This window comes from Cetorhinus maximus, chromosome 13, assembly GCF_964194155.1.
Source record: "Cetorhinus maximus chromosome 13, sCetMax3.hap1.1, whole genome shotgun sequence".
NCBI classification, from domain to species: domain Eukaryota; kingdom Metazoa; phylum Chordata; class Chondrichthyes; order Lamniformes; family Cetorhinidae; genus Cetorhinus; species Cetorhinus maximus.
This window is the reverse complement of record NC_135891.1, coordinates 29,723,850-29,748,644: the sequence shown is the minus strand read 5'-3', so window position 1 is coordinate 29,748,644 and position 24,795 is coordinate 29,723,850. Positions and strand designations below refer to the sequence as shown.

At 41.0% G+C, this 24,795-nt stretch overlaps 1 protein-coding gene across 1 annotated transcript in view; it reads right to left on the bottom strand.

The window, feature by feature from the left end:
• Positions 1–24,795, bottom strand: part of LOC144688513 (peroxidasin homolog) — a 229,769-nt gene that overhangs the window by 39,640 nt on the left and 165,334 nt on the right. The window contains exons 9-13 of the mRNA XM_078555175.1: positions 17,701–17,870; positions 15,406–15,678; positions 6,979–7,095; positions 3,016–3,174; positions 2,520–2,632 (exon numbers count right to left, since the gene is read on the bottom strand). Coding sequence (XP_078411301.1) covers positions 2,520–2,632; positions 3,016–3,174; positions 6,979–7,095; positions 15,406–15,678; positions 17,701–17,870 — 832 coding nt within the window. The remainder of the gene's footprint in view (positions 1–2,519; positions 2,633–3,015; positions 3,175–6,978; positions 7,096–15,405; positions 15,679–17,700; positions 17,871–24,795) is intronic.

The following is a 24,795-nucleotide window of genomic DNA, read 5'->3' as shown; positions in this document are numbered from 1 at the left end:
CTGAACCACATAAATTCAACCCATGGCATGATTCCATCATTATTTTATGTTAAATGTTTAATTTTCCCATGGGCTCAAGGTGAGAATGAGGGTTGCACCAGTCAGCTCTGGTATTCTGAAAACCATGTAGTTGGTGTCAAACATTTGCAATTCTTAGGGAAACAATGGCTGAAATTCTGCGATGGGGAGGGTATAATCTGGGGTGAATTACTACAAGCATATTGTGGAGGGGTGAGGGTGCTTTTGTCGCAGAAATTTAGCGTGAACCCAGATCTGCCAAGTTTAGGTCCCAATTGTCCACTGTCAGAAATTCTGAAAGGGAGCAGATCATTAACATACCAGTTTCCTTCTCCATGTCCCAGCAACAGTTTGGGCGGGGAAGGTGTCTGATAGTGTTCCCAGGTGAACCCATGAATTCCATTCAGAAGAAAGCTCGGCGGTTTGTGTGCCTGCGAGAACAGATATAGCGCTAGGTCTTCTGAAAGCCTGACGAAGTTGCAATGTTAAGGTAACCCTGAAGGGATTGATTGCCTCCATTTCCAAGCCATTGCAGGCCAAGGATAGTTCTTGGAGAGAAAAAAAAAAAGGCAATGTTGAATGTCCTTTTTGGAATAATAAGGGCTTCCAGAGCACCACTCCAATTGGAGCAGTGGGTGGCTGCTCTGAATTTCTATTACTTAGAATGACCACCTCTGTTGTGCCTCTTCAGTTGTGGACTGCCTAAATAGTATGATCCATCCCTCTGATTTTTTAAAATTCATTCATGGGATGTAGTCATAACTGGCTAGGCCAGCATTTATTGCACATCCCTAATTGTCCTTGAGAAGGTGGTGGCAAGCCACCTTCTTGAACCACTGCAGTCCATGTGGTGTAGGTACACCTGCAGTGCTGTTAGGGAGGCAGTTCCAGAATTTTGACCCAGCGACAGTGAAGGAACAGCGATATATTTCCAAGTCAGGATGGTGTGTGGCTTGGAGGGGAACTTCCAGTTGGTGGTGTTCCCATGCGCCTGCTGCCCTTGTTCTTCTGATGGTAGCAGTCGTGGGTTTGGAAGGTGCTCTCTAAGGAGGCTTGGTGAATTCCTGCAGTGTATCTTGTAGATGGTACATAATGCTGCCACTACGCGTTAGTGGTGGAGAGAGTTAATGTTTGTGGATGGGGTACCAATCAAGTGGGCTGCTTTGTCCTGGATGACATCAAGCTTCTTGAGTGTGTTGGAGCTGCACTCTGTCAGGCAAGTGGAGAGTATTCCATCACACTCCTAACCTATGCATTGTAGATAGTTGACAAGTTTTCAGGAGGTGAGTTAATGCTGATCTGCTCTTGTAGGCACAGTATTTATATGGGTAGTCCAGTTCAGTTTCAGGTCAACGGTAGCCCCCAGGATGTTGATAGTGGGGGATTCAGCAATGGTAATGCCATTGAATGTCAAGGGGCGATGGTTAGATTCTTTCTTGTTGGAGATGGTCACTGCCTGGCACTTGTGTGGTATGAATGTTACTTGCCACTTGTCAGTCAAGCCTGGATATTGTCCAGGTCTTGCTGCATTTGGACATGGACTGCTTCAGTATCTCAGGAGTCATGAATGGCGCTGAACATTGTGCAATCATCAGTGAACATTCCCACTTCTGACCCTATGTTGAAAGGGAGGTCATTGAGGAAGCAGCTGAGATGGTTGGACCTAGGTCACTACCCTGAGGAACTCCTACAGTGGTGTCCTGGGGCCGAGGTGATTGACCTCCAACAACCACAACAATCTTCCTTTGTGTTAGGTATGACTCCAACCAGCGAAGACTTTTCCCCCTGATTCCCATTGAGTTCAGTTTTGCTAGGGCTCCTTGATGCCACACTCGGTCAAATGCTGCCTTAATATCAAAGGCAGTCACTCTCACCTCAACTTTGAAGGTCAATGTCCTTCACAGTAGTTAGGCAGATGTCTTGCTCTGTTGTACTTCTAATTGTTGAGCATAAATATGGATTCTGTACTATTTGGTGCCATATTTCTGTTGGCCCCAGTGAAGTTGCAGTGCTTTGACTATACAATTTTGGCCTGAGCATATTTGCCAAAAATCACACCTTTAATTGGCAGAAAGAATAGAAGCTGTTGGAAATACAAGGCCGTGGAGGTCTACTATTGAATGCCAGTTGGGCAATTCTGCGATTTGGGAATTATTGGGCATGCTGGGCAACTCTAGTTGATTCTTCAATGGGCATTCAACTACAAAGCATGGAATAATTACACGGTCTTCCTCACCATATCACCGAAAATGACGGGATATGCTTGGTATCAGATTTAGAATCCATTATTTCCTTCATCAGTAATTTAACTGGCATTATCGAAAGCTTTAGTAAGATATTCCCTTGCCTTCCATTGGCTTCAAAATTGTTAGGAAGATAGGGATGAAATGTGTGTTTTCGGATTTTCGGGAAGAAGTAATTCCAAGAATAACTTACTTCTTTGCTCAAATTAAGACAGGAACTTCATCCTAATAATCTTCAGAAAAAGACCTAATCCATACCTTGGTCCATGTAATGATGGGGTGAGGTTCTCCTTGTGCAGAGCATTGAACTTCCACATCCTGACCAGTTTCTGCTGTGGTGTCGTATGGTGTGTGAATAAACACAGGTGTCACTGCCCAGGGAGAAAGCACAAATCAGAACTGAATTTGCATCAAGTTCAATCTACATTGCTCTACACAATTTGACATTAATATTTCAAAAGACGACAATAGTTTCTGTACAACCTAATTTCTACTGAAGTAGCACAAAATACTGTAAAATCTTTTTACATTTAAGAGTGTCAAAAATTCCAATATTTTTGATAGGAATGGTACAGTGGTTTTACGCACAATAAAGATCCATAGAATTTTATGGCTGTATCTGTAACTGATCAACACTTTCATAGAGCAATTGAACTGGTTCTAGAGGTTAAAGATCATTCTAGGTTGTGTTACTGGAGAATAACTCGTTACACTATAGCACTAAAGACTAAATGATAGAAGTCTCAGGTCTCACCTAGTGACTCAACAGTCAGTTGTACTGGCACGTGTCTTGCCCCCACAACACTAATGGCATGACATTCATACTGGCCTTGATCATGGGCAGCAACTCTCACAATACGCAGTGTTCCAGTAGATAAAACAGTGTGTCTTCGGTCATTGGGCAACTGACCACCTGAATGAAATGGGCAACCAGAGGGTTGGGAACTGACTGTAGCATTGATTTTAGTTGAAAATACAGTGCACTGAAAGCCAAGAGGTATTGATCAGTTGGACTTTCTCAAAGGCTGAACTGCTTAAGACAGTGGGTAAAGCTCAGCCACCATAACAAGTTTAGTGTTTGGTCCTTGCTGAGTTAGCTGAGGTCATTACTGGCACTAGAATTATTCCCAATGCACTTGGAATAAGGAGTTCCCACCTCTGATCGCTGTCCAGCAACATCTACTAGAAGTGGCTTAGGCATCAAGCAGACAGGATCAAGCTTGGCTGTGATGTCCTCTATGACCAAATGTTCTGACAATCAGTTGTATGGATTCATGTCTGAAGAATTACGATAAGGGCAGGGAACTGGAGGGTGATCAGCAATCATGAAACCATTACCCAGTGAGAAACCAACAAAAAGAGGGAATGGAAACAAAATGGTAAAAAATGAGGGGGAAGAAATAAAGCTTTCAAAGAGCAGAGATGACTCAGAAAGGGAAATACATCTCTACTTAGAAGATAGCTAACTGTAAAGCAGCTTACTTGTAAATAGAATTGTTCAGTATGTATTTTCCATGTAACACTGTGCAGGAGAGAAATTCAATATTTAATACTGCACTGGGGAGGGAGCCAAGATCGCCTCTATACAGTACAATCTGTGTGACTGTCAAAAATACAACAGAACTGCATGTAGTCTAGTTTTCTCTAAATTCTTAGCTGAAAGAAAATACTTAAATAGCTCATTTATTTTTAATGTATTACAAATCATATATCTGATGTGTACCTCCTGTCATTTCTTTCTTTATAAATTCTTATGTCAACATTCACAATGGAAACTGACTAGTTAAACTTGTTATCCTCCAACTATACCTCACACCCTCGAAGCTAAGTGGGTGTATGGCCATGAAACAGTCCAAAACTTACCATGCAGCATTCAAACAGGCTGTTCACAAGAAGTGGTCCCTTTAAGATTATGTGGCCTCATGGCAATCTTAAAGGGACTGGGTAATGCAACAAAAACTAAAATAGCTGGAAAACCTCAGCAGGTCTGACAGCATCTGCGGAGAGGAATACAGTTAACATTTCGAGTCCGTATGACTCTTCATCAGAACTAAGAAATATAGAAGCGTTAATTGTATTCCTCTCCGCAGATGCTGTCAGACCTGCTGAGTTTTTCCAGCTATTTTTGTTTTTGTTTCAGATTTCCAGCATCCGCAGTATTTTGCTTTTATCTATGGTTAGTGCAACAAATGGGCCACACACAGCAAAGGGAAATTAGAAGGAACATTGCCTCCCACTAAGGGTTTTCTGTCTCCATGTGCATGCTGCATGACAGATTGACTAGCAGCAGAAAGAAAATGATGTCTTATGCATTCTGACCTGATCATTCACCAAGGAAGCGATTAGCCATCCCTGTGAGATGATCTATGAAGATATGAAACAGCAGTCTACCTCTTGTGGGGCATTGTCAGTGCAATGAAGGTGACAAATGCCCTCAATTTCCACAGCTCTGGTTCCTTCCAGCCAAAAACTGCAGAGCACTGTAACATCAGCCACAACGAGGGCCTGCATACCACAGGTGGTAGATGTCCTCTTCTGCATTGCACCCGACTTCATTAACCTGGAAAGATTACACTTTATTCTTGACTCTGAGTGCCACATCCCAAGTGATCGACTAGCACAAACAATACAAAACAAATTGGGATGTTCCCAAAACGCTTCAGATTGGACATTTTGTCAGTTTTTTGAATTTGTGAGTGAAGCTTCTAAAAACAAGACAGTCTGCTGTTCTTTATCATCTGTATCTGAGCACAGGATTTGCCCAAGAGCAGTCAGATGCTCAATGGCTCAGGAAATCATGAGAATTAAACCTTGTGGCCTTAAATGAGACACAGCAGTTACACAGATCTGGATTGTTAACAATCCAGAATAAAACATTGTCCATATATTTAGTACTGCATGGGGAAGAGTGGAAGGGGGGGTGGGGGGGGCCACAGGGAATTCTACTGCCATGTACCCCTTCCTCCTGTGCATACATGAGCCACTATTACTATGTAAATGACCAGAGTGCCACAGCAGTTGGGAATAGAGAGTTGTAATGTGGGTGGTTCCCAATGTTTCTGCAAGAGAACACAGGAACAGGTGTGATCTCACTGTAGAGCAGCTGTCTCCTGTGAAACAAGGTTTGAAAACCAGGGGTCATGACCTTCCACCAGCAGGCTGTGATATCCCACTTGTCAGTAGCAAGTCCCTCAAGATCACAAAAGAAAGGAAGGCTTGGATTTACATAGCACTTTTCGTCACCATTGGATATCTCAAAGCACTTTACAGCGAATGGAGGTACTTCTGAAGTGTAGTCACTGTTGTAATGTAGGAAATGCCATAGCCGATATGCGCGCAAAACAGCAATGTGATAATGACCAGATAATCTGATTTTTTGTGATGTTGGTAGAGGGATAAATATTGTCTTGGACACCAGGGATAACTCCCCTGTTCTTGGGCAAAATGGTACCAAGAGATTTTTTACGTCCACCTTAGCAGGCTGATGGGGCCTCAGTTTAATGTCTCATTCAAAGGTTGGCACCTGCCACAGTGCAGCGCTCCCTGGAGTGTCAGCTTTAATTTTTTACTCAAGCCCTGGAGTGTGACTTGAATCCGGAACCTTGTGCTTCAGAGGCAAAAGTGGCACCAACTGAGCCACGATTGACATTGTAGCGGAAGGAGCTACGGGGAGATGGGCATCAGCTGCAGGAAGCCTGTAAAATGAAATGACACATCCGGTGCGAACTCCTGGAAGGCGGTTGTTCAGTGTCTGTCCAATTATATCCAAAATGCTGCTGAATGATGTCATCAGAAGACAAGGAGCCACCCGAGAGGTAAAAGATCAGTGTTTTATTCACTGTGCTAACCTGTTCCCCCTTTCAGCAATATTTGTCATCTGGTAACTGGTGCCATCTTTCAGAAGTAAGATGAGTGCTTCCTGGAGTCTGTCATTACTGTAAAAGTGGTTTAATTGTAAATAGAACCATTCAGTATGTATTTTTCTATGTAACACTGTGCAGTAGAAAAATTCAATATTTCATATTACACTGGGGAGGGAGCTAAGATCTGCTCTATACAGTACAATCTGTGTGGCTGTCAAAAATACATCAGAACTGCATGTAGTCTAGTTTTCTCCAAATTCTTAGCTTAAAGAAAAAACTTCTTAAATAACTAATTTATTTTCAATACATTACAAATCATATCTGGAAACAGGCTACACAAACTTGTTACCCTCCAATTGCACCTCGCGCCAACGTTCCCCTGAAGCAGAGTGGGTGCGTGGCTGTAAACAGCCCGAACCTTACCATGCAGGGTTCAAACAGGCTGGGGTCAAACATTCCTGTATTAAAACAGTGCTACACTTCAAAATTACTTCAGTAGCTGTAAAATGCTTTTGGATGTCCTGAGATCATGAAAGGTGCCATATAAATGCAAATCTTTCTTTCACATGAGTTCCCTATATCACAAAATTTTCAGAATCGTTTCTTTGAAATAAATAGGACACATTATAAATGGCAAGTCATTCTGGCAATGCTTTACCATTCAATCTTATGAGGTAGTTTAGTATCCCTGCAGTGTTGTTATTTAATAGGACTAATAATTTTAACAATGTCAACTTTTTTATGTATTTCAATTATCTATGTCATTTCACCGGCAAACTTTTAGGTACAAAAGTTGAATAAGTTAAACTTTGAAATCAATATCCATTGCACTTGAAAATAAACATATTGGAGACCTGCTTTAGTCCAGGCAATTACTGGGGCTGGGGTTCCCTCTGCAAGGCAGTAAAAATCCACAGCAGTTCCTTCCACCACAACCTGATTGCTGGGAATCACAGAGAATCTTGGACCATCTGGAGAAATAAAAAGCAGAACAAATGACAGTTAAACATTAGTGAGTGTGGAAGACTGCCAATTGAGCAAAACATTGCATTCTTTTGATGTTGAATTTTGCCTAACTATACAGTTGTATCTAATCAAATTTAGAAAGTTACTATATATTTTTATAGTTAGATCAGAATCAAAGACCTAGATATTATGCTGTGGTTCCGGTGTAACAAGGTTTCAAGCATTCGTCCGAAATTTGCAGGTAACAGTTAAAAGGAAATCCAAGGTGAAGGCATAATTTGAATCAGGGTAAACGATGCAGCACCCTGCACCTAATCCCTATCATGTGGCGGCAAAGTGCACATTATGCTGTTTGAATGGGTGCAAGATGGGCTGCCTTTTTTTTAAGTCACTCTGGAATACTCTCTCCATAAACCAGTGATGCAGCATATCTACAATAAACCTCAGGTGTAAAGGCTGAACTGCCATGTTCTTGATGGAATTTGGTTGCTGGCCAGATTGTGGCAAGAGGTATAACTCAGTCACTGCCTCCACAGTTTGTATAGAACAAATTCAAGCAAATCTGTCTCTGTTTTTATTTGTGATGGGAGAACCATGAGTGAGCATTCCTCTTGTGGTTCAAGCTCATTGACCTGGCATCCATCTATTCTCCTGGAAACATACAAATTCCATGATCCCAGTGGAAAAACCCACCCTCTACATTTTTGCAGCTTAACCAAAATATGGCAAGATCACCTCGCAAAGTACAAAACCTTTGAGTGAACTAAATGGACAAAGATAAGGGGGAAAAGAGAGGAAGCACATAATCTTCTGACTTTCTCTGGCCCATTAAAATTTCCCTTCTGCATTGAACAGCTGCCCGGTAATCCTGCAGGCAGAGGACATAGAAATGAACAAATCCAGATATGGTGTAAATGCTGAAAATAGCATGAATATTAATTTTAAGTTTGTGATGAAGCTGCTACCTCACCTGCCGCTTCTTTCACCAACTGGAAATATGGCCAAATGTAATTTCTTTGCCGATTTTACTTGCTGCTACACACCAATTATACTTGTTTACGGAGGGCAATGTAACAAAAAAAAAAATCCCACTCGAATCTTTTCCAGGCAGCATATTTGTTCAATATCCAGATGCTCAACTTTGCCATGAGCAATATTCAGGAGGATGTCCTCACTATGGAAACAGGCTGGACTATTCTACAGATCATGGAAATATCATAAAGGAACATCAATATCATGTTGCGTCTTAAACGTTTGTTCCAAATCTAAAAGCAATAAACACTCCAGGGTCACATATTGTGAATCTGCCAGGCCATTTTTCAATAAAGGTCTCTTGCTACATCTGGAGAAATTTCTGTTCACTGCACACTTAACCCCAGTGAGATGTACTAATGCTTTATTCTGCAGCATTTTTCTCCTCATGATATTCTAATATGAACATTACATCTGTCACCATACAGTTCTCTCATTTACAAGAATTATGTAAATTCTAACCTGTTTCCACAATTATTCTTTTCATTTCATACCTACTCAGTTCTGGATCATCTAACCTTCAACAGAAATAGAGTAAATCTTTGCAGTTCTGGACATGAATCTATTATCGCTCCATTCCCATGTCTCCTGGTGTGATAATGTAGATGTGATTGACACAACAGAGCACCAGGCTTTCCATTATGGTCATTCTCCCTCTACCCCCTTCACAGGAATAAACCCTGATAACCTTAAGACTCTGCTGCAGGTTGCATGTGAACCGGGCGGTAGAATCGTAGCAAGCTGACTTAGAGACATAGAGGGACCAATTTAAACTGTTTTTGGCTCTGGTGAGACCACATCTGGATTAGTGCGTGCAGTTTTATTCTGCCTATTTCAGAAAGGATACTCAGTTATTGGAAGGTGTACAGAGAAGAACCACATGTCATATCTTGTAACTTTAGTGAATAATATATGAGGAAAGATTGACTACCCCGGATCCATTCTCTCTTGAACAAAGATGGAGAAAGGATACAAGTTTTTAAAATTATGAAAGGTTTAGACAAATTAGATACAACTAAGGTTTTCTGTCATGTATAGACTTTAAATACAAGGGGTGCAAATTAAGTACAAAGAACTTTCATATGTTTTCAAGAAGGAATTAGACAAGTTAAACTGGAATACTCAACTTAGCATTCTTGTCAACAGATGGGATTTAGGGTTATTAGAAATGTACCAAGAGAATATGGTGTGTGGACAAGTGGGTAAGTTGCACCAAAGATCTTCTCTTGCCTGAAACTCTTACTATGGGGTGGATTTTACAGGACGATGGATTACCTGCCCCCTGACTGAAAAGCTCATGGGCACCCTGCCAACCAAAAAAATGCTGCGGGCAGCCTTAACTGATTTAGAGTGGGACTTCAGCCCCCATCTGGGTAATAACATAGGGGTGTAAAATTCACCCCTTTATTATTACATCCACAATCACAGGAAGTGAATAATATGGAGCCAGAATTTCCTGGATCACACTTATGGAAAAATTGTGCTGAAAATGACATCAGACAAATTTCAGGTGCAATGAGACGGCAAGCACTTTGGTTAATATAGAGCAGGACTCAAAAAGCATTTATTTAAAAAGAAAATTGGCATTAAACTCCAGAAATTTTGAGTTACATCAGTTTCAGCTGATTTGGGTCGCGCTGTGCTTAAAAGCTAAGGCATTAACTTATGTACATACAGCAACAGATTACTCATGAGAAACCCGCACAGGCTGGTCTTGCGCATGAAGTTTTCATATGTAAATGAAATGGTTTTGGCAGAGATATCTCAAAAGTATTATAAATTACTGAGGAAATTCATGCATAGCAAAGTTTCCTTGATGTAAAACTGATTCAATTCAATTATATGTGAATGCCCTTGAAATAAAAGGGTGTAAACTCTTACACCTGAAACTGTGCCAGAAATTCCAGTTCATATTGTGCTAATAAAGGACAAATGGTATAAAACAATGGAAGAGCAGGACAGAGACTCAACATACAAATAGTCAGCCCCAATGCTGTAAACAGCCAACCATTGTGACATGCTTGTAACCATGTAAAGTTTTACAAACTTTCATTCAAATTAGGAAAATAATTGGTCGAAGCAAGATGGAACCGATATTAGAAAGCTAGTTTTAAGTAATAATTCTGGGTGCTAGGTCTGAATTTAGTTGGGCACAATAATGAAGCTGTCCATGCCATCTGGGAAGCTCAGCTCAGCAGGTTTAGTTGTGTGGGCAAGTGTCAGGCAAGGAGACAGGAAACCTCCTATGTGGGTCCCCCTGGGCCCATCGGAGGCATCCTGCCTCCAGCTCCTCCCTACCACCCCCCCAAGGTCATTCCCCCCTTTAACCTTCCCACATGGCCTCTTGAACCCAGCGCCACCAACTCCCCCCTCACCCCTGCCGCATCCTCCTACCTTCCCTCAAGGGGACTCCCCATTGCGGAATTAACCAGGTTCCTCAGCATTGTGACTGCCTGTAGTCCCAGCAGTGGCCACAGCTCCCATCTGATTGGCTTAAAGCTCTTAAAGAACTTCAACTCCCGAGAAAGGGACGGAAGTTTCTCCTTAAAGCAATTAACGCTGCTCCCTGCATTAAATTACTGCAGGGCAGATGTCAGGATCGTGGACGAGCTTTCCCCCCTACCCCTGACTTTTTAGCTGGGGAGGGATGGGGAGAAGCCAGGCCTCTCTGGTACTGGTACAATTTCATTGTTTTATTGCTGGTTTCACGCCACAAGGCAGCCTACACTTTGCTGTAAAACATCGAAAAAAGAATTTGATGTCACAAGATGAATTTCAATCTTCATGAAACTGAACTGTGGTTCATGGCTACTTTATCAGAATTCTTTAGCTCAGAAATTATTCAGTGTAATATCAGCATATTAACACGTTCACTTGACATTTTCAAAATAAACAGATTAATACTTCCATTAAGTAGCAGAGAAAAGAATGTCATACAAATATGTCAAGCATTCGTACACTAATATTTGAAGAGATAAGTTTCAAACCTTTGGAATGTAATCCTCATCTCATCAGCATGCCCTTCTTATTACATCAACAGTAATGTTTGCTGTACAAAGTGTTTATTATGTTAGCTGGAACTGAATTTAAACAGAAAACCACAAATTTTAAACATTTGTATTGCTTTGCACACTAACGTATAAAGCACTGATAAAAAATCACATACGCCATTACGCTGTAGGTAAAAGGGCTCCAAGGCTCTTAATAATGTAAAACCTCACCATCTACAGAACTTGCTGCTGTTTTATATAAGAACTGGTCTTTTTAGCATAAGGTTCTAAGAGAACAATTGGGAAAATCTAAAATTATTAGCAATAAACACAGGTGTGTCTACATTGTAGATTTAGACCCTCTGGAATATGTCTTACTAAAAACAACAGATATGCCAGCCTGGATTTCCTGGACCTCCCCCAATATTTTGCTTTAGGGGATTTGAGTTCATTAAAAGGGTCCACTTGGTAAGCTTCAGCAGGGCTCACTCGGAGCACTGAGTGGCTCAGAAAATAAACTTGATCAGAAGCTGGTTCTTTCTCCTGCGACGGTGAGTCCCAGGTGTCTGCTGCAGTAAGTCTCCCACAATCCACAACTCCAGTATAATGGACTCCCTGAAAATAGATTACCAGCCTGCCTTTCACATGCAAAATATTCAGGGCTGCAAAAGGGAAAAGTCGCAGCCCAGGAGAGATGCATTCAGATTGGAAAATACAGATAGCTGAAACTAAGGATGAATTAAAGGTTTCACATTTATTACTTTCTAATGCAGGATGGATATGGAGTCATTTAATCAACCAAACCTGCAGTACATTAGTGTTTTGGACACAGAACACACTAATAAGATACCCCTCCTGCAGTTCACTCATGAATTGTTATAAGAATTTATAATTACTAGACTAATGAGCAGTTGTATGATCAATGGAATACTGCACATTAAGGAGAAACAGCCAAAGTGTGCTGTGCCCCTGGACTGCATCGCTACCCCAACAGATGTTTTCTCAAATTCAACAAAAATCCATCAGTCAAAAAGTATTTTGGCTGCTACCAGTTTTATGATCCCCGTGGAGACCAACAAACCAAAAGAACTGAATTTACCGAACAACCCCAATGAGAAAACCAATGGACAAGATTTCACTGTAACAATCTAACCCAAAATCAACATAGACACAAATTGACAGACAAATTGCAGTCAATCATAAACTATAAATTACACGTTAAATGGCAGATACAATTAAGACAGATCTTATGAAATTACTCAGCAGTCCACTCCACATATATGTCATGAATCTCAGTCACAAAATCCTTCAAAACTCTGGGCAGAATTTTCTGCCTGTAGGGTGGGTGGGCCCGACCCGACCCAATCTCCGGCGGACGGGGAGCCGATCCCCACCGGAGAAGTGGGCCCCGCCGCCATTTTACGTGGGCGGGCCAATTAAGGCCCACCCAGCGTGACACCTGGCGGGAAGCGCTATGCACTTCCTGTGCGGGCGGGGTGGGGGGGGGGGATTCCCCAAATGCGAGTGTGCCCTCTTTCACGCATGCGCATGAAAGAGCGTACCTCTCCTTGAGGCTAAGTGCTGCCTCAGGGAGAGCGCTGGTACATGTTGCAGAACCTCAACTCTGCTTACAACAATCTAGATGGTTGATCCACTAATGGTATCTTCAAGTAACACAAACAGCTGCAGCAACTGTGTATTTTCCCATTCCCAGCTCCTGGATGCAGCTTCAGCCTTCTTCAATCTGCCTGTACTGCACCACCAGGATCATCATCTGAGCTTTGATAGCTGTGTCCCTTAATCTGGTTTCAACCAGTTTCAGTTTCCACAAGAAATTTGGTTTTGAATCAGTTTCAGTCTTAGTTTTCCTGGAAACTGGAAGGTTCAATTTCCTTTTTCAGTTTCCCTTTTCAATTAGGGTCTCTCTCAAAAAAATACAAGCTTTGAAACCATGGATTCCATCACATCAGCTATAGGAAAAAGTAAGACTCAATGCTTTGGGAGGTCAAAAATGAGTGAATGTAATAGTTTTTTTCAATTCTTTCATGGGATATGGGCTTTGCTGGCTAGACCAGCATTTATTGTCCATCCCTAATTGCCCTCAAGAAGGTGGTGGTGAGCTGCCTTTTTGAACCGCTGCAGTCCATGTGGTGTAGGACACCCACAGTGCTGTTAGGGAGGGAGTTCCGGATTTTGACCCAGCGACAGTGAAGGAACGGCAATATATTTCCAAGTCAGGATGGTGAGTGGCTTGGAGGGAACTTCCAGGTGGTGGTGTTCTCACGTGTCTGCTGCCCCTGTCCTTCTAGATGGTAGTGGTCATGGAAGGTGCTATCTAAGGAGGCTTGGTGAGTTCCTGCAGTGCGTGTTGTGGATGGTACACATTGCTGCCACTGTGTGTTAGTAGTGGAGAGGGTGAATGTTTATGGATGGGTTGCCAGTCAAGTAGGCTGCTTTATCCTGGACACCAGTTCTGGATGGTGTCAAGCTTCTTGAGTATTGTTGGAGCTGCACTCATCCAGGCAAGTAGAGAGTCTTTGATCATACTCCTGACTTGTGTGTTGTAGATGGTGGACAGGCTTTGGGGAGTCAGGAGGTGAGATACTTCCCGCAGAATTCCTAGCCTCTGACCTGCTTTTGCAGCCACAGTATTTATATGGCTAGTCCAGTTCAGTTTCTGGTCAATGATAACCCCCAGGATGTTGATCATGGGGGATTCAGTGATGGTAATGACATTGAATGTCAAGAGGTGATGGTTAGATTCTCTCCTGTTGGAGGTGGTCATTGCCTGGCACTTGTGTGGTATGAATGTTACTTGCCACTTGCCAGCCGAAGCCTGGATATGTCGAGGTCTTGCTGCATTTGGACATGGGCTGCTTCAGTATCTGAGGGGTCGCGAATGGTGCTGAAAATTTGTAATCATCAGTGAACATCCCCACTTCTGACCTTATGATGGAAGGGAGGTCATTGATGAAGCAGCTGAAGATGGCTGGGCCAAGGACACTACCCTGAGGAGCTCCTGCTGTGATGTCCTGGAGCTGAGATGACTGACCTCCAACAACCACAACCATCTTCCTCTGTGTTAGGTATGACTCCGAACAGCGGAGATTTTTCTCCAATTCCCATTGACTCCAGTTTTGCTAGGGCTCCTTGAAGCCACACTCAGTCAAATGTGGCCTTGATGTCAAGTGCAGTCACATTCACCTCACCTGGGAATTACTTAATAGTTGGCACTTCTTACATAACTTGTCCAAAGCTATTAGCATGAGCATGACCCTCAGAGGAGGAAAGCATCAGCTCTTTCATACTGATGAAACATCATGGTTAGTGCAGCCCCACGCCAACGTTTTGCTACCTACAGACACTCCAGGAAGGGCAATGAGCCCTTCAATCATCAAGTGTGGGACACAGTCAAGTTTACTCAGTTTAGAGGTACAACTCTCAGGTTAGGGGTTAGAGAGCTACCTGTATGAATCCCCTGATTCATTTATGATGCAGCCCTGCCACCTGAGTCAAGGATATAAAACAAATGCTGCAAATACTACGTTTTTCACATAGCTAGGGTGTTGAAGCATATCTCCTGCACTGAAAGGAAAATTCAATAGCAACAACATGACAGATTTAACTACATTTTTAAAAAAGTGCCTTTTTGAGTTAATGGAAAACATTAAACTAAGTTCAAATACAAATATAATTGCATGATACATAATCGTTTTCATATTGTGTGCTAATCCTTTGTTCGATCACTTCAGTTGAAATTTAAATCAAAACTGAAAGCTATTGCCATTACACACAGCAAATAAAACCTAGGTTTTTCCGATAACTTTTATTTTGATACTGATTGGAAAATACAGAGCATTAAAAATTATGATTGATAAGATTGAACTTGAACATGAACTTAATGCATATGACTTCTTGTTGTCCATGATTTAATGGACTTATTTAAATAAATGACTTGACACCTGCAAAGCACACAAAGAAATGCCAGATATGTTTATTCATTAATATCACTGTAGGAATTTCCAACCTTTTATCAAGGGTTCTTTTTAAAAATTAATATTTAAGAACTACAGAGCTTTTGCGTCGCTATGATTTGAAAATGCACCCACCTTCTAAAGTTTAATTAGGTAATAAATTAATAGAAAATTATTTTTATTAGAATTTTTTGAAATAGCTTTTATAAAAAGTATTTCTTCATGAATTTCATTTGACAGTATTGGTCATTTAAATCAATGGATTGTGCTTTTAATATTATTAACAATAGCTGAGGAAGAGTAATAGCTTATTGTGTACCTTGTACAATGATGTGGGCCACAGCCTGGATGGACCCTTCAGTGTTGCTTGCATTACAGTTGTACTGTCCCTGATCCTCAAAGGTGACATTCTGCATGAACAGCCCGCCAGAAGAAGTGATGGTGTACCTGAAGTCATCAGGAATTGGGTTGTTATTACCCTTAGTCCAGATGATGCGAGGTTGAGGATGTCCCGAGACTCCGCATTCAAGTGTGACGCTTTCCCCTACCAATACCTCCGTGTTTTGAGGCTGAATCACAAAAGTGGGTTTTGCTGGAGAAACACACGTTAAATACAACCTTTTAAAATATTCTACCTTAAAGTGTGAGTTAATGTTATATACAAATCATCCAGGTAGCATTATGTTGTGAAAATAACAATTTCTTGCATCAGACAATTCATTAAGTCGATGGAACTGTGCCCAACCTCTGCAAATAGTTTGAAGTAACCTGCCAATCATTGCATATCACACATTGACTCATCAAGACCAAGTACCATCTTCGAGCTGTATAGGGTTAGTGGATGGGGGTTAATTGGGTTGAAGGTGAGGAATATGGTGAGGAATAGGGGAAGGAGGAAGAGGTAGGGAAAAGTGAGAAACAATGAGAGGCAGGATGGAAGGAGAAATTGGGCAGGAATGGAGAAAAATACATGAGCAGGTGTGCTGGGTGCTGGAATAATATCTCAGCATACGAGGGAGATGCTCTGATTTATGAACATGTTAATAAGGCAGTCTGCTTTTTCTACTATTGGGTAAGTTTTGAAACTTGTAAAACTGCACAGAATGCTATCTTTAATAGGCCCCAATTTATCAAGCAATAAATAAGCTCAGATTTTTGAAACAATGAAGAGTTTGTGACATATTTAAGCTTTGTTAAAAACACAGACGGCTATCTGTATTGTCAAGAGTTTTTCATTTTTGAACAGAGATCGATCCCTCCAGGAGTGTGCAAGGTGTTACAAATGTTAGCAAAGCTTCAAGTCGAAACCCCTCATCATAATACCACCTACAGGCTTACCAGTTAATGCAGGTGGATGTGGACACTTCTATAAAGCAACTTTCTGAAAGGACATTATTAACTGAAGAGTTTTCAATACATTTTGAAGTGCATTGTGTATATGTTCTTTTGAAATTCTGCTACGGTACACATCTACTGCATAGCGTAGATTCATGGTGCTTAGTTACATATTTGCTTCACTAACATTAGGCACACAAGTATTGAAGATTACAGATCAAAAAAGTTATTTTGGGGGGAACATTATGTTAGAATAACTGTCAAACAACTGATAATTTTGGCCATACATTAAAAAAAACAAAAGTTTAAAAACGTTTAAAATTGAATCATGTCAGTTTCCCACAAATCAAAGTTTACTCCACTAACATTAAGAAATTAACATTAAGAATGAGAGAGATGCCTTTCACCCTGTCTGATAAGTTGAATGTAATTTCTGATGTGTGTGTTAGTTAATCTCCAATCAATTAGTTGTATATGAGCCTGGTTTACATATGTGCTCATCTTCTGAAGTTTAGGGTAATAGAATAACAGTACTTTATGAAAAATGTTTGCAGTAGCTATTACAAAATTTATGTTTTCATTAATTGAATTTAATTGTAAAGGTAAAAATCTCAAGACTTGCACCACATATTGCTTCACATTATGAGCCAAACAAAAAATTCCAACAGTGAGACAGTAAAAAATAATCATAGATAAAAAGTGGATAGCCTCATCTTAAAATAAAAAGCCATTGACTATCTTAAAGAGATTATGCTATGATCACTTTTCTAATGCTAAATTCACTAATATGAATCACCTTTATTAAATCTTCTGCCGAAGAACAAAACATTATACCGCAAAATAATACCACAAGCATTTAACATGAGTTTTGTTTGAAATGCAATAAAAGCATAACCTTTTATTTAGTATAAGGGAGAATAGAATCAGAGTTATGGCTAGAATAACAAAGGGAGAAATTTTTAAAAATCACATAGGTTTATTAAAATATGGAATGCTATACCACACGTGGCTACTGAGGCAAGGATCATTCATAAAAGTGAATCAGATGACTATTTAGCAAAAGGAAGAATATGGAAGGTTACAGTAGAAACGATTTAGTAAACTCCAGTTGAAAAACTAGCATTGCATAGACATGTGTTGAATGATCTTCTTCGGTGGTCTACTGCTGCTCCTATTTCTTATGATGTTATTATCTTATGATCTAGGATAACGCCTCTTATGGAGAAAACAATAAAACATAGAGTAACAAAAATGCTCAAATGCATTTCTGCTTCCTTACATGGTGTTCCAAAATACCGGAGGATTACTTCATTCGTCTTGACCTCTCCTGCAACATTTTTGGCCATGCACTGGTAGGCACCTTGGTCCGACTCTTTTATGTCCTGAATCATCAGTGTGCCATCTTCCAATAGGTTCACACGATTATCATCTTTCATATCTATCTCATTACTGAGGGGACATAAATAAGTAATGATGATGCAGCATGGGAGCTTGCGCAAAGATATACAGTAACCAAATCTAAAATAAATAGTTCATTCAAGAATACAACAAAGAATTATGAATGCAATACTCAAAAATAAACACAAGCTTCACATTCTTACTGTTCTTGCCCTGGTCATGTTGTGGTTATTTTAAAAGTGACTGTGGAGATGCCTCAGATTTTAATTCCCGGCAGGTTACTCAATGTTAAATGATGGATAATGGACTTGTGGACAAGTGTATACTGCATTTACATGGTTCCTACTGCTAGCAATGAATTAAATATGGTCCAGTTTTCATACAAGCCAGAGCTTGCTAATTTGAAAAAATAATAGGGAACTGCCACAGGGAAAATGTTAGAAGCTATTATTAAAGACGCTAAATCTGGTCACTTCAAAAAATTCAAGGTAATCAGACAGAGTCAACATGGTTTGTTAAAGGGAAATCATGTTTATCCAATTTTTTGGAGTTCTTTGAAGAAGTAACATGTGCTGTGGATAAAGGTGAACTAGTGGATGTACTGTACTTAGAATTTCAGAAGGCATTTGATAAGGTGCCACGTCAAAGGTTATTGCAGAAAATAAAAGCTCATGACGTAGAGGGTAACATACTGCCATGGATAGAAGCTGGCTAGGTAACAGGAAACAGGGAGTAGACATTTCGTGGTTGGCAAGATGTAACAAGCGATGTGTCACAGGGATCAGTGCTGGGCCTCAACTTTTTACAATTTATATAAACGACTTGGATGAAGGGACGGAAGGAATGGTTGCTAAATTTGTTGATGACACAAAGATGCGTAGGGAAGTAAGTTGTGAAGAGGACATGAGGAGGCTACAAAGGGATATAGATAGGTTAAGTGAGTGAGCAAAGATCTGGCAAATGGAGTATAATGTGGGAAATTGTCCGTTCTTGCAGAAAGATTAAAAAAGAAGCATATTATCTAAATAGTGAGAGCTTGCAGAGCTCTGAGATGCAGAGGGGAATGGGTGTCCTAGTGCAAGAATTGAAAAAAATTTGCATGCAGGTACAGCAAGTAATTAGGAAAGCTAATAGAATGTTATTGTTTATTGCGAGGGCAATTGAATACAAAAGTAGGGAGGTTATACTTCAGTTAGACAGGGCATTGGTGAGACCTTTTCGGAGCACTGTGTACAGTGCTGGTCTCCTTATTTAAGGAAGGATGTAAATTTGCTGGAAGGAGTTCAGAGAAGGCTTACCAGAATAATACCTGGAATAATACCCGGTGGCTTGTCTTGTGAGAAAAGATTGGACAGGCTAGGCTTGTATCCGCTGGAGTTTAGAAGAGTAAGAGGCAACTTGATTGAAACATGTAAGATCCTGAAGGGTCTTGTCAGGGTGGATGCGGAGGGGATGTCTCCTTTTGTGGGAGAATCTAGAACTAGGGTTCACTGTTTAAAAATAAGGAGTCGCCCATTTAAGACAGAGATGAGGTGAAATTTTTTCTCTGAGAGGGTTGAGTCTTTGGAACTGTGCTTCAGCTGCCTTTTGAGGAAGAGAGTCTTTGAATATTTTTAAGGCAGAGGTAGCTAGATTTTTGATAAGGAAGGGGGGGGGTGAAAGGTTATCGGGGTAGGCAGGAATCTGGAGTTGAGGTTACAATCTTATTGAGTCGTGCAGCAGGCCCGAGGGGCTGAGTGGCCTACTCCTGCTCCTAATTCATATGCTCGTATGTAATAAATATTAGTTGAACTCTCAGAGAATTAACAGGATATATGGCAGAGGTTTTAAATTGCTACTTTGCACCAGTCTTAATACTACAGACTGGGTTAACCAATACAAAATAAGGTTGAAGCTACAATTAAATGTGTTAAGTAAATGCGGATATAGTCTTTGCTCTATAGGAAATATATGCTCTTAAAAAAGATTGGGCACAAGGCCAGACAGTATTTCATCTCAGGGAGTTCAAAGAAATGGGGACTATGCTCTATAAGCCATGTTTTCATATATTTAAATACCTTGTTGGGTTGGAGATTATTCCCATAGGCTGAAGAGAAACCTGTGTGGTACCAATATTTAAAAAGAGCAATGAATCAGAACTGGAAAATAATAGGCCAACTTGCCTCATTATAGGCAAATTGCTAGAAGAGGCCATTGGAGATGCACAGCACAGTGATCTTAAAACAGGGAGGGTTATTAAGGAATCTGACTTCTAGTAGATTCTGTCTCACCAACTTTGTTGATTTTTTTTGAAGAGGTGAGGTAACAAAGCTGTTGGATGGTGAAAGCTTGGTTTACATTGAGGCCTTGAGTCGAGATGACCCGGGAGGCATTTAAAAATGGCAGGCGGGCCCCGGTTCCAGGATTCCGACCCCATTCCTGATATCTGCAATTTTCAGGAGTGCCTTTTAAGGGTGTGGATTGGTTTGGGTCGTGAGTCTGCAACCTGCATGCCGGACCTGGCAGGCTCCATTGCGGGGACAGGCTTGCCCTCCTCCTCTGCAATTTTCATGGAGTCAGGCTAGGTTTTTTAAAGGGCAGCATTTTCCCGTTGGCAAGCGGGACGCGTGGTGATGTTGGGCGTGTGTCCCGACGTCATCGCGTGCCTTTGCGGGCACTTTCTCCTGAAACCAGCGGGTCGGGCTGGGAATTTTCCCAGCTCCCAGAACCCACCTCGGTGATGAAAATCCAGGCGTGAGTGTCTAGATTTCCAAAATGCCTTTATGGAATTGCTGTACAAAAGGCTAAGAAAAGTTGAGTCTTATGGGCAGATTTTGGATTGGATAAGGAACTGGTTGCATGCACATAGGCGGAAAGCAGCTATTAATGGTGAACTTTCTTATGGGGGCTGAGGAATTGGTGTTGGGGACATTGCTCTTCACTGTTTTTATCACCAATCTGCGTGAAGGATTGGAGAAACTATGCAAAGGGGGAATGGGCCAATGTCTGGCAGGTGAATTTTAATATAAGCAATTATATCAGGATGCACTTGGCTAGGGGTGGCTCCAAACATGTGTACAACATGCATATATGCGTACTGAAGGCTGCTGAGCAGGAGAAAGCCTGGACTATAGGACATAAGTAATTGAAAGTCGATGATCAAAGCCATTAATTAGTCCAACATAGGGTATTAGGATGTACTGCCAGGACAACTAAATATAAAACAAGAAAAATAAGGCCTTCTGCAAAAGGCCTTGGTCAAGCTGCATCTAGAATACATTGTCCACTTTCGGTGCTCTCAGGAATGGGGATATGGACTCCTTGGAAAAGATACAGAGCAGGGCCACTAATAAATGGAACTGGGGAGCCCTTAGTTACCAAAACACATTTAGAGCTGGGGTTTTTTACTTTAGAAAAGTATAGATTTTGAAGTGGGTCTTGAAAATAATAAAAGGATTAGACTTAATTGAAATGGGTAGATTATTCATGCTACAAAGGTTATAGTGGATAAGTATAAGGAGGTTACATGCTATTAGTTACTTCTTATTGCAGAAAGTCATCAGCTTCTGGAGTAAGTTGCAACGGGTGCAGATTTACTGCAAGAATTCCAAAGGGCAGCTGGGCAAGTTCCTGAGCATGATCAACATATAGAAGGTAGTTGGGTCACTGGTCGCTGTGCCAGTTATTCATTGCAGTTGCCTCTATCACCTTCAGGGCAATTTCCTAGAGTTCTTTCCTAAATTGGCCTCTGGTTTTCCCCTGCATTTTGCCCCTCTTGGAAATTTTGTGATGGGGTGGGGAAGAGGAATTGCAGGAGGGGGGAAGAGGAGAGGAGGAATAGGCTGATGGTGTACGAAAGTGACATTATGCCAGAATGGGACAGGCTTGGTGAACCAATTGGTCTTTTCCTATCCTTCAGTTTTATATGTTTGCTTAAGATTCTTAATGTAGTACAGATGAAGAATATTAATAAAGTGATTGAAGATCATGAGTTTAACCAAGCGAAAGGAGGAAGAAGGGAAAGAAATAATCACTGCTATACAAAAGTTGCAGAAACGTGACATTTGTTTAGAAAGGCAAAAATTGTTTCAAAGTGTCCCATCTGCTTGCTACATAACAGCTGAAGTGTATGAAGTATCACACAGCTGTGTGAACTGTTCAATAACCTTATCAGAAAACAAGTTCCATAAATATTCTTGCAGTGCAATAAATGCTTTGGGCACGGAGAGAGGTCTTTGCCCATAGCTCTCTCTATAAATCACCCTGAACCAATATAAACGTGAAGGATGTTTAATTAAGTTGTAATCCATGAAATATTGTGGGGAATAAGCTCAACTTCAAGTTCAAATAGCTTCTTTTACCGAACAGTCTGTGGATATTCTGGAAAATTCAGTTATGAAGAAATATTACCAAACTGTTGACAAAGGAAGACCACCCACAAATTCAAAAAGACAATAAGTGGGCTAATGCGTAACTGAACAAATCTATACCATGTTAACCCCTTGGTAGACTTGGTGTGATCCCCAAAAGCAGCACAAGTTAACAGATAAAGTAGTAACAGAGGACATATGCCAGTTTCTTTTACAAATGTGTACTGAGGCCCTTGTCTACCCGCTTAGGTGGGTATAAAAGATCTCATGATATTTTTCCCAGAGATCAGCAGGGGAGCTCCCTTGGAGTCCTGGTCAGCATTTATCCCTCGACCAACATCACTGAAAAACAGATGACTCGGTCATTTCTCTCACTGCTCTTTGTGTGATCTTGCTGTGTGCAGTTTGGCTGCTGCGTTTTCCTACATTACAATAGTGACGACACTTCAAAAGTATTTAATTGGCTGTAAAGCTTTTGGGGATGTTTTTAGATTTTGAAAGGCACTACACAAATGCAAGTTCTTTCTTTCTTTGTAACATTGTGTGTTGGTATGTATTCTCATGCTGACTTATAAAAATAATCAACTTCTGATCTCTAGAATGCAGTTTTATGAGGCAACTATGTGACTCAAAAAGATAAGGATTAAAATAATTGGGCCAAAGATGTTGCTTAGCAACAGTCGCCTTGTTTTTCTGAATTTATTTTTGTGTAGTATCCTGTGTCTCTTTTTTTTAATTCATACAAGGGATGTGGGCTTTGCTGTCTACACCAGCATTTATTACCCATCCCTAATTGCCCTTGAGAAGGTGGTGGTGAGCTACCTCCTTGAACTGTTGCAGTCCATGTGGTGCACCCACAGTGCTGTTAGGGAGGGAGTTCCAGGATTTTGATCCAGCGACAATGAAGGAACAGCGATATATTTCCAAGTTAGGATGGTGAGTGGCTTGGAGGAGAATTTCCAGGTGGTGGTGGTCCCATGTATCTGCTGCCCTTGTCCTTCTAGATCGTAGTGGTCGTGGGTTTGGATTTGGAAGGTGCTGTCTAAGGAGCCTTGGTGTGTTTCTGCAGTGCATCTTGTAGATGGTACACACTGCTGCCACTGTGCTTCGGTGGTGGAGGGAGTGAATGTTTGTGGATGGGATGCCAATCAAGCAGGCTGCTTTGACCTGAATGGTGTCAAACTTTCTGAGTGCTGTTGGAGCTGCACTCATCCAGGCAAGGGAAGAGTATTCCATCACACTCCTGACTTGTGCCTTGTAGATTGTGGACAAGCTTTGGGGAGTCAGGAGGTGAGTTACTCAGCGCAAGATTCCTAGCCTCTGACCTACTCTTGTAGCCACAGTATCTAGATGGCTAGTCCAGTTCAGTTTCTGGTCAATGGTAACTCCTAGGATGTTGATAGTCAGGCATTCAGTGATCGTAATGCCATTGAATGTCAAGGGGCGATGGTTAGATTGGATGCCCCAGAACAATTGGCATCCAATTAAACAGTAAACACGTTTGTTCCTTGGGTGACCAAAGTGTTGACAGCAAGATTCAACAAACAGCAGATGGGATGATCCTTCTAACTCAACACTGTAACAAATATAATAACATTTGTTGTGATTTATTAATTTGCAGTTTGTGTAATTTGTAATAATGAATTGTCTAGCCAAAGACTACATAGGATACGTCATTTACTAAGAACGTGTCATAATAACAACTACTTACTGTCTGAAATTGTGAATGAACTGGAGCTGCAACAGATTTGCAAGCCTTCACTTAACCAGTTAGGCTCTAGCAAGAAACTCTGCAATCAACTGGCTGATTCTAACTACCTCTTACCTGCTTCTTCAAGGCAGACCGTACAGTGCACGCCTACATTGTCCTACTTGACCATGGACTGTGTCGCAAAGCTCACATCCTGGCCATCAGCAAAACCATCTACCTAGCTTGTGTAACATTGCTCACTTCCATGCCCATCACTCTATCATCCCTTCTCAAGTCCAGATTTGCACTCTCAGCTATTCTGACAGCAGCTTTCTGTGTTTCACTCCATCATTAATGGTGCAGTCTTAAACTTGAGAACAATCTTGCTGAACCATTAGACCTCACCTTATTTATTTCTAGCTGCAAAAACACCTTCAGAACCTACCTCTTCAACAATGCCATAGCCACCTGTGCTAAGTCAGCTAATTCCTGTTTGGTATCAGTATCCTCTCCCCATAAAGGGTTCTTTTGTTACAGGGAGCAGATTATTGCTGCTCCCAATTATTGTGATTGATAGCTAATCTCTTTACAGCCATTCTATTATTGTATCTTTCTCTAATCTACCAGTGAAATTTTAGTTCTTGTCTTAGCAACATTGCCTACATTCTCATGTCACAATTATTTTCCTCTGTTTATTTAAAGTGGTTTTCATACCTCTTGCAATGATTAGCCACTGTGAAATATGAAAGAGTTACCCAAAGTAAACTTAGCCTTTGCTATTCTGGCAAGGTATATGTACTTGACAAACACTTTAAATTATAAGTTCAAGGGCATTTTGACTTCAAAAAGTAATTATACAAACTAAAATCAGTATGAAAGACCCACAAGTGGGCAGTATGATAACACCAAGTAATTTTGCATCTTAATACATGTAGTT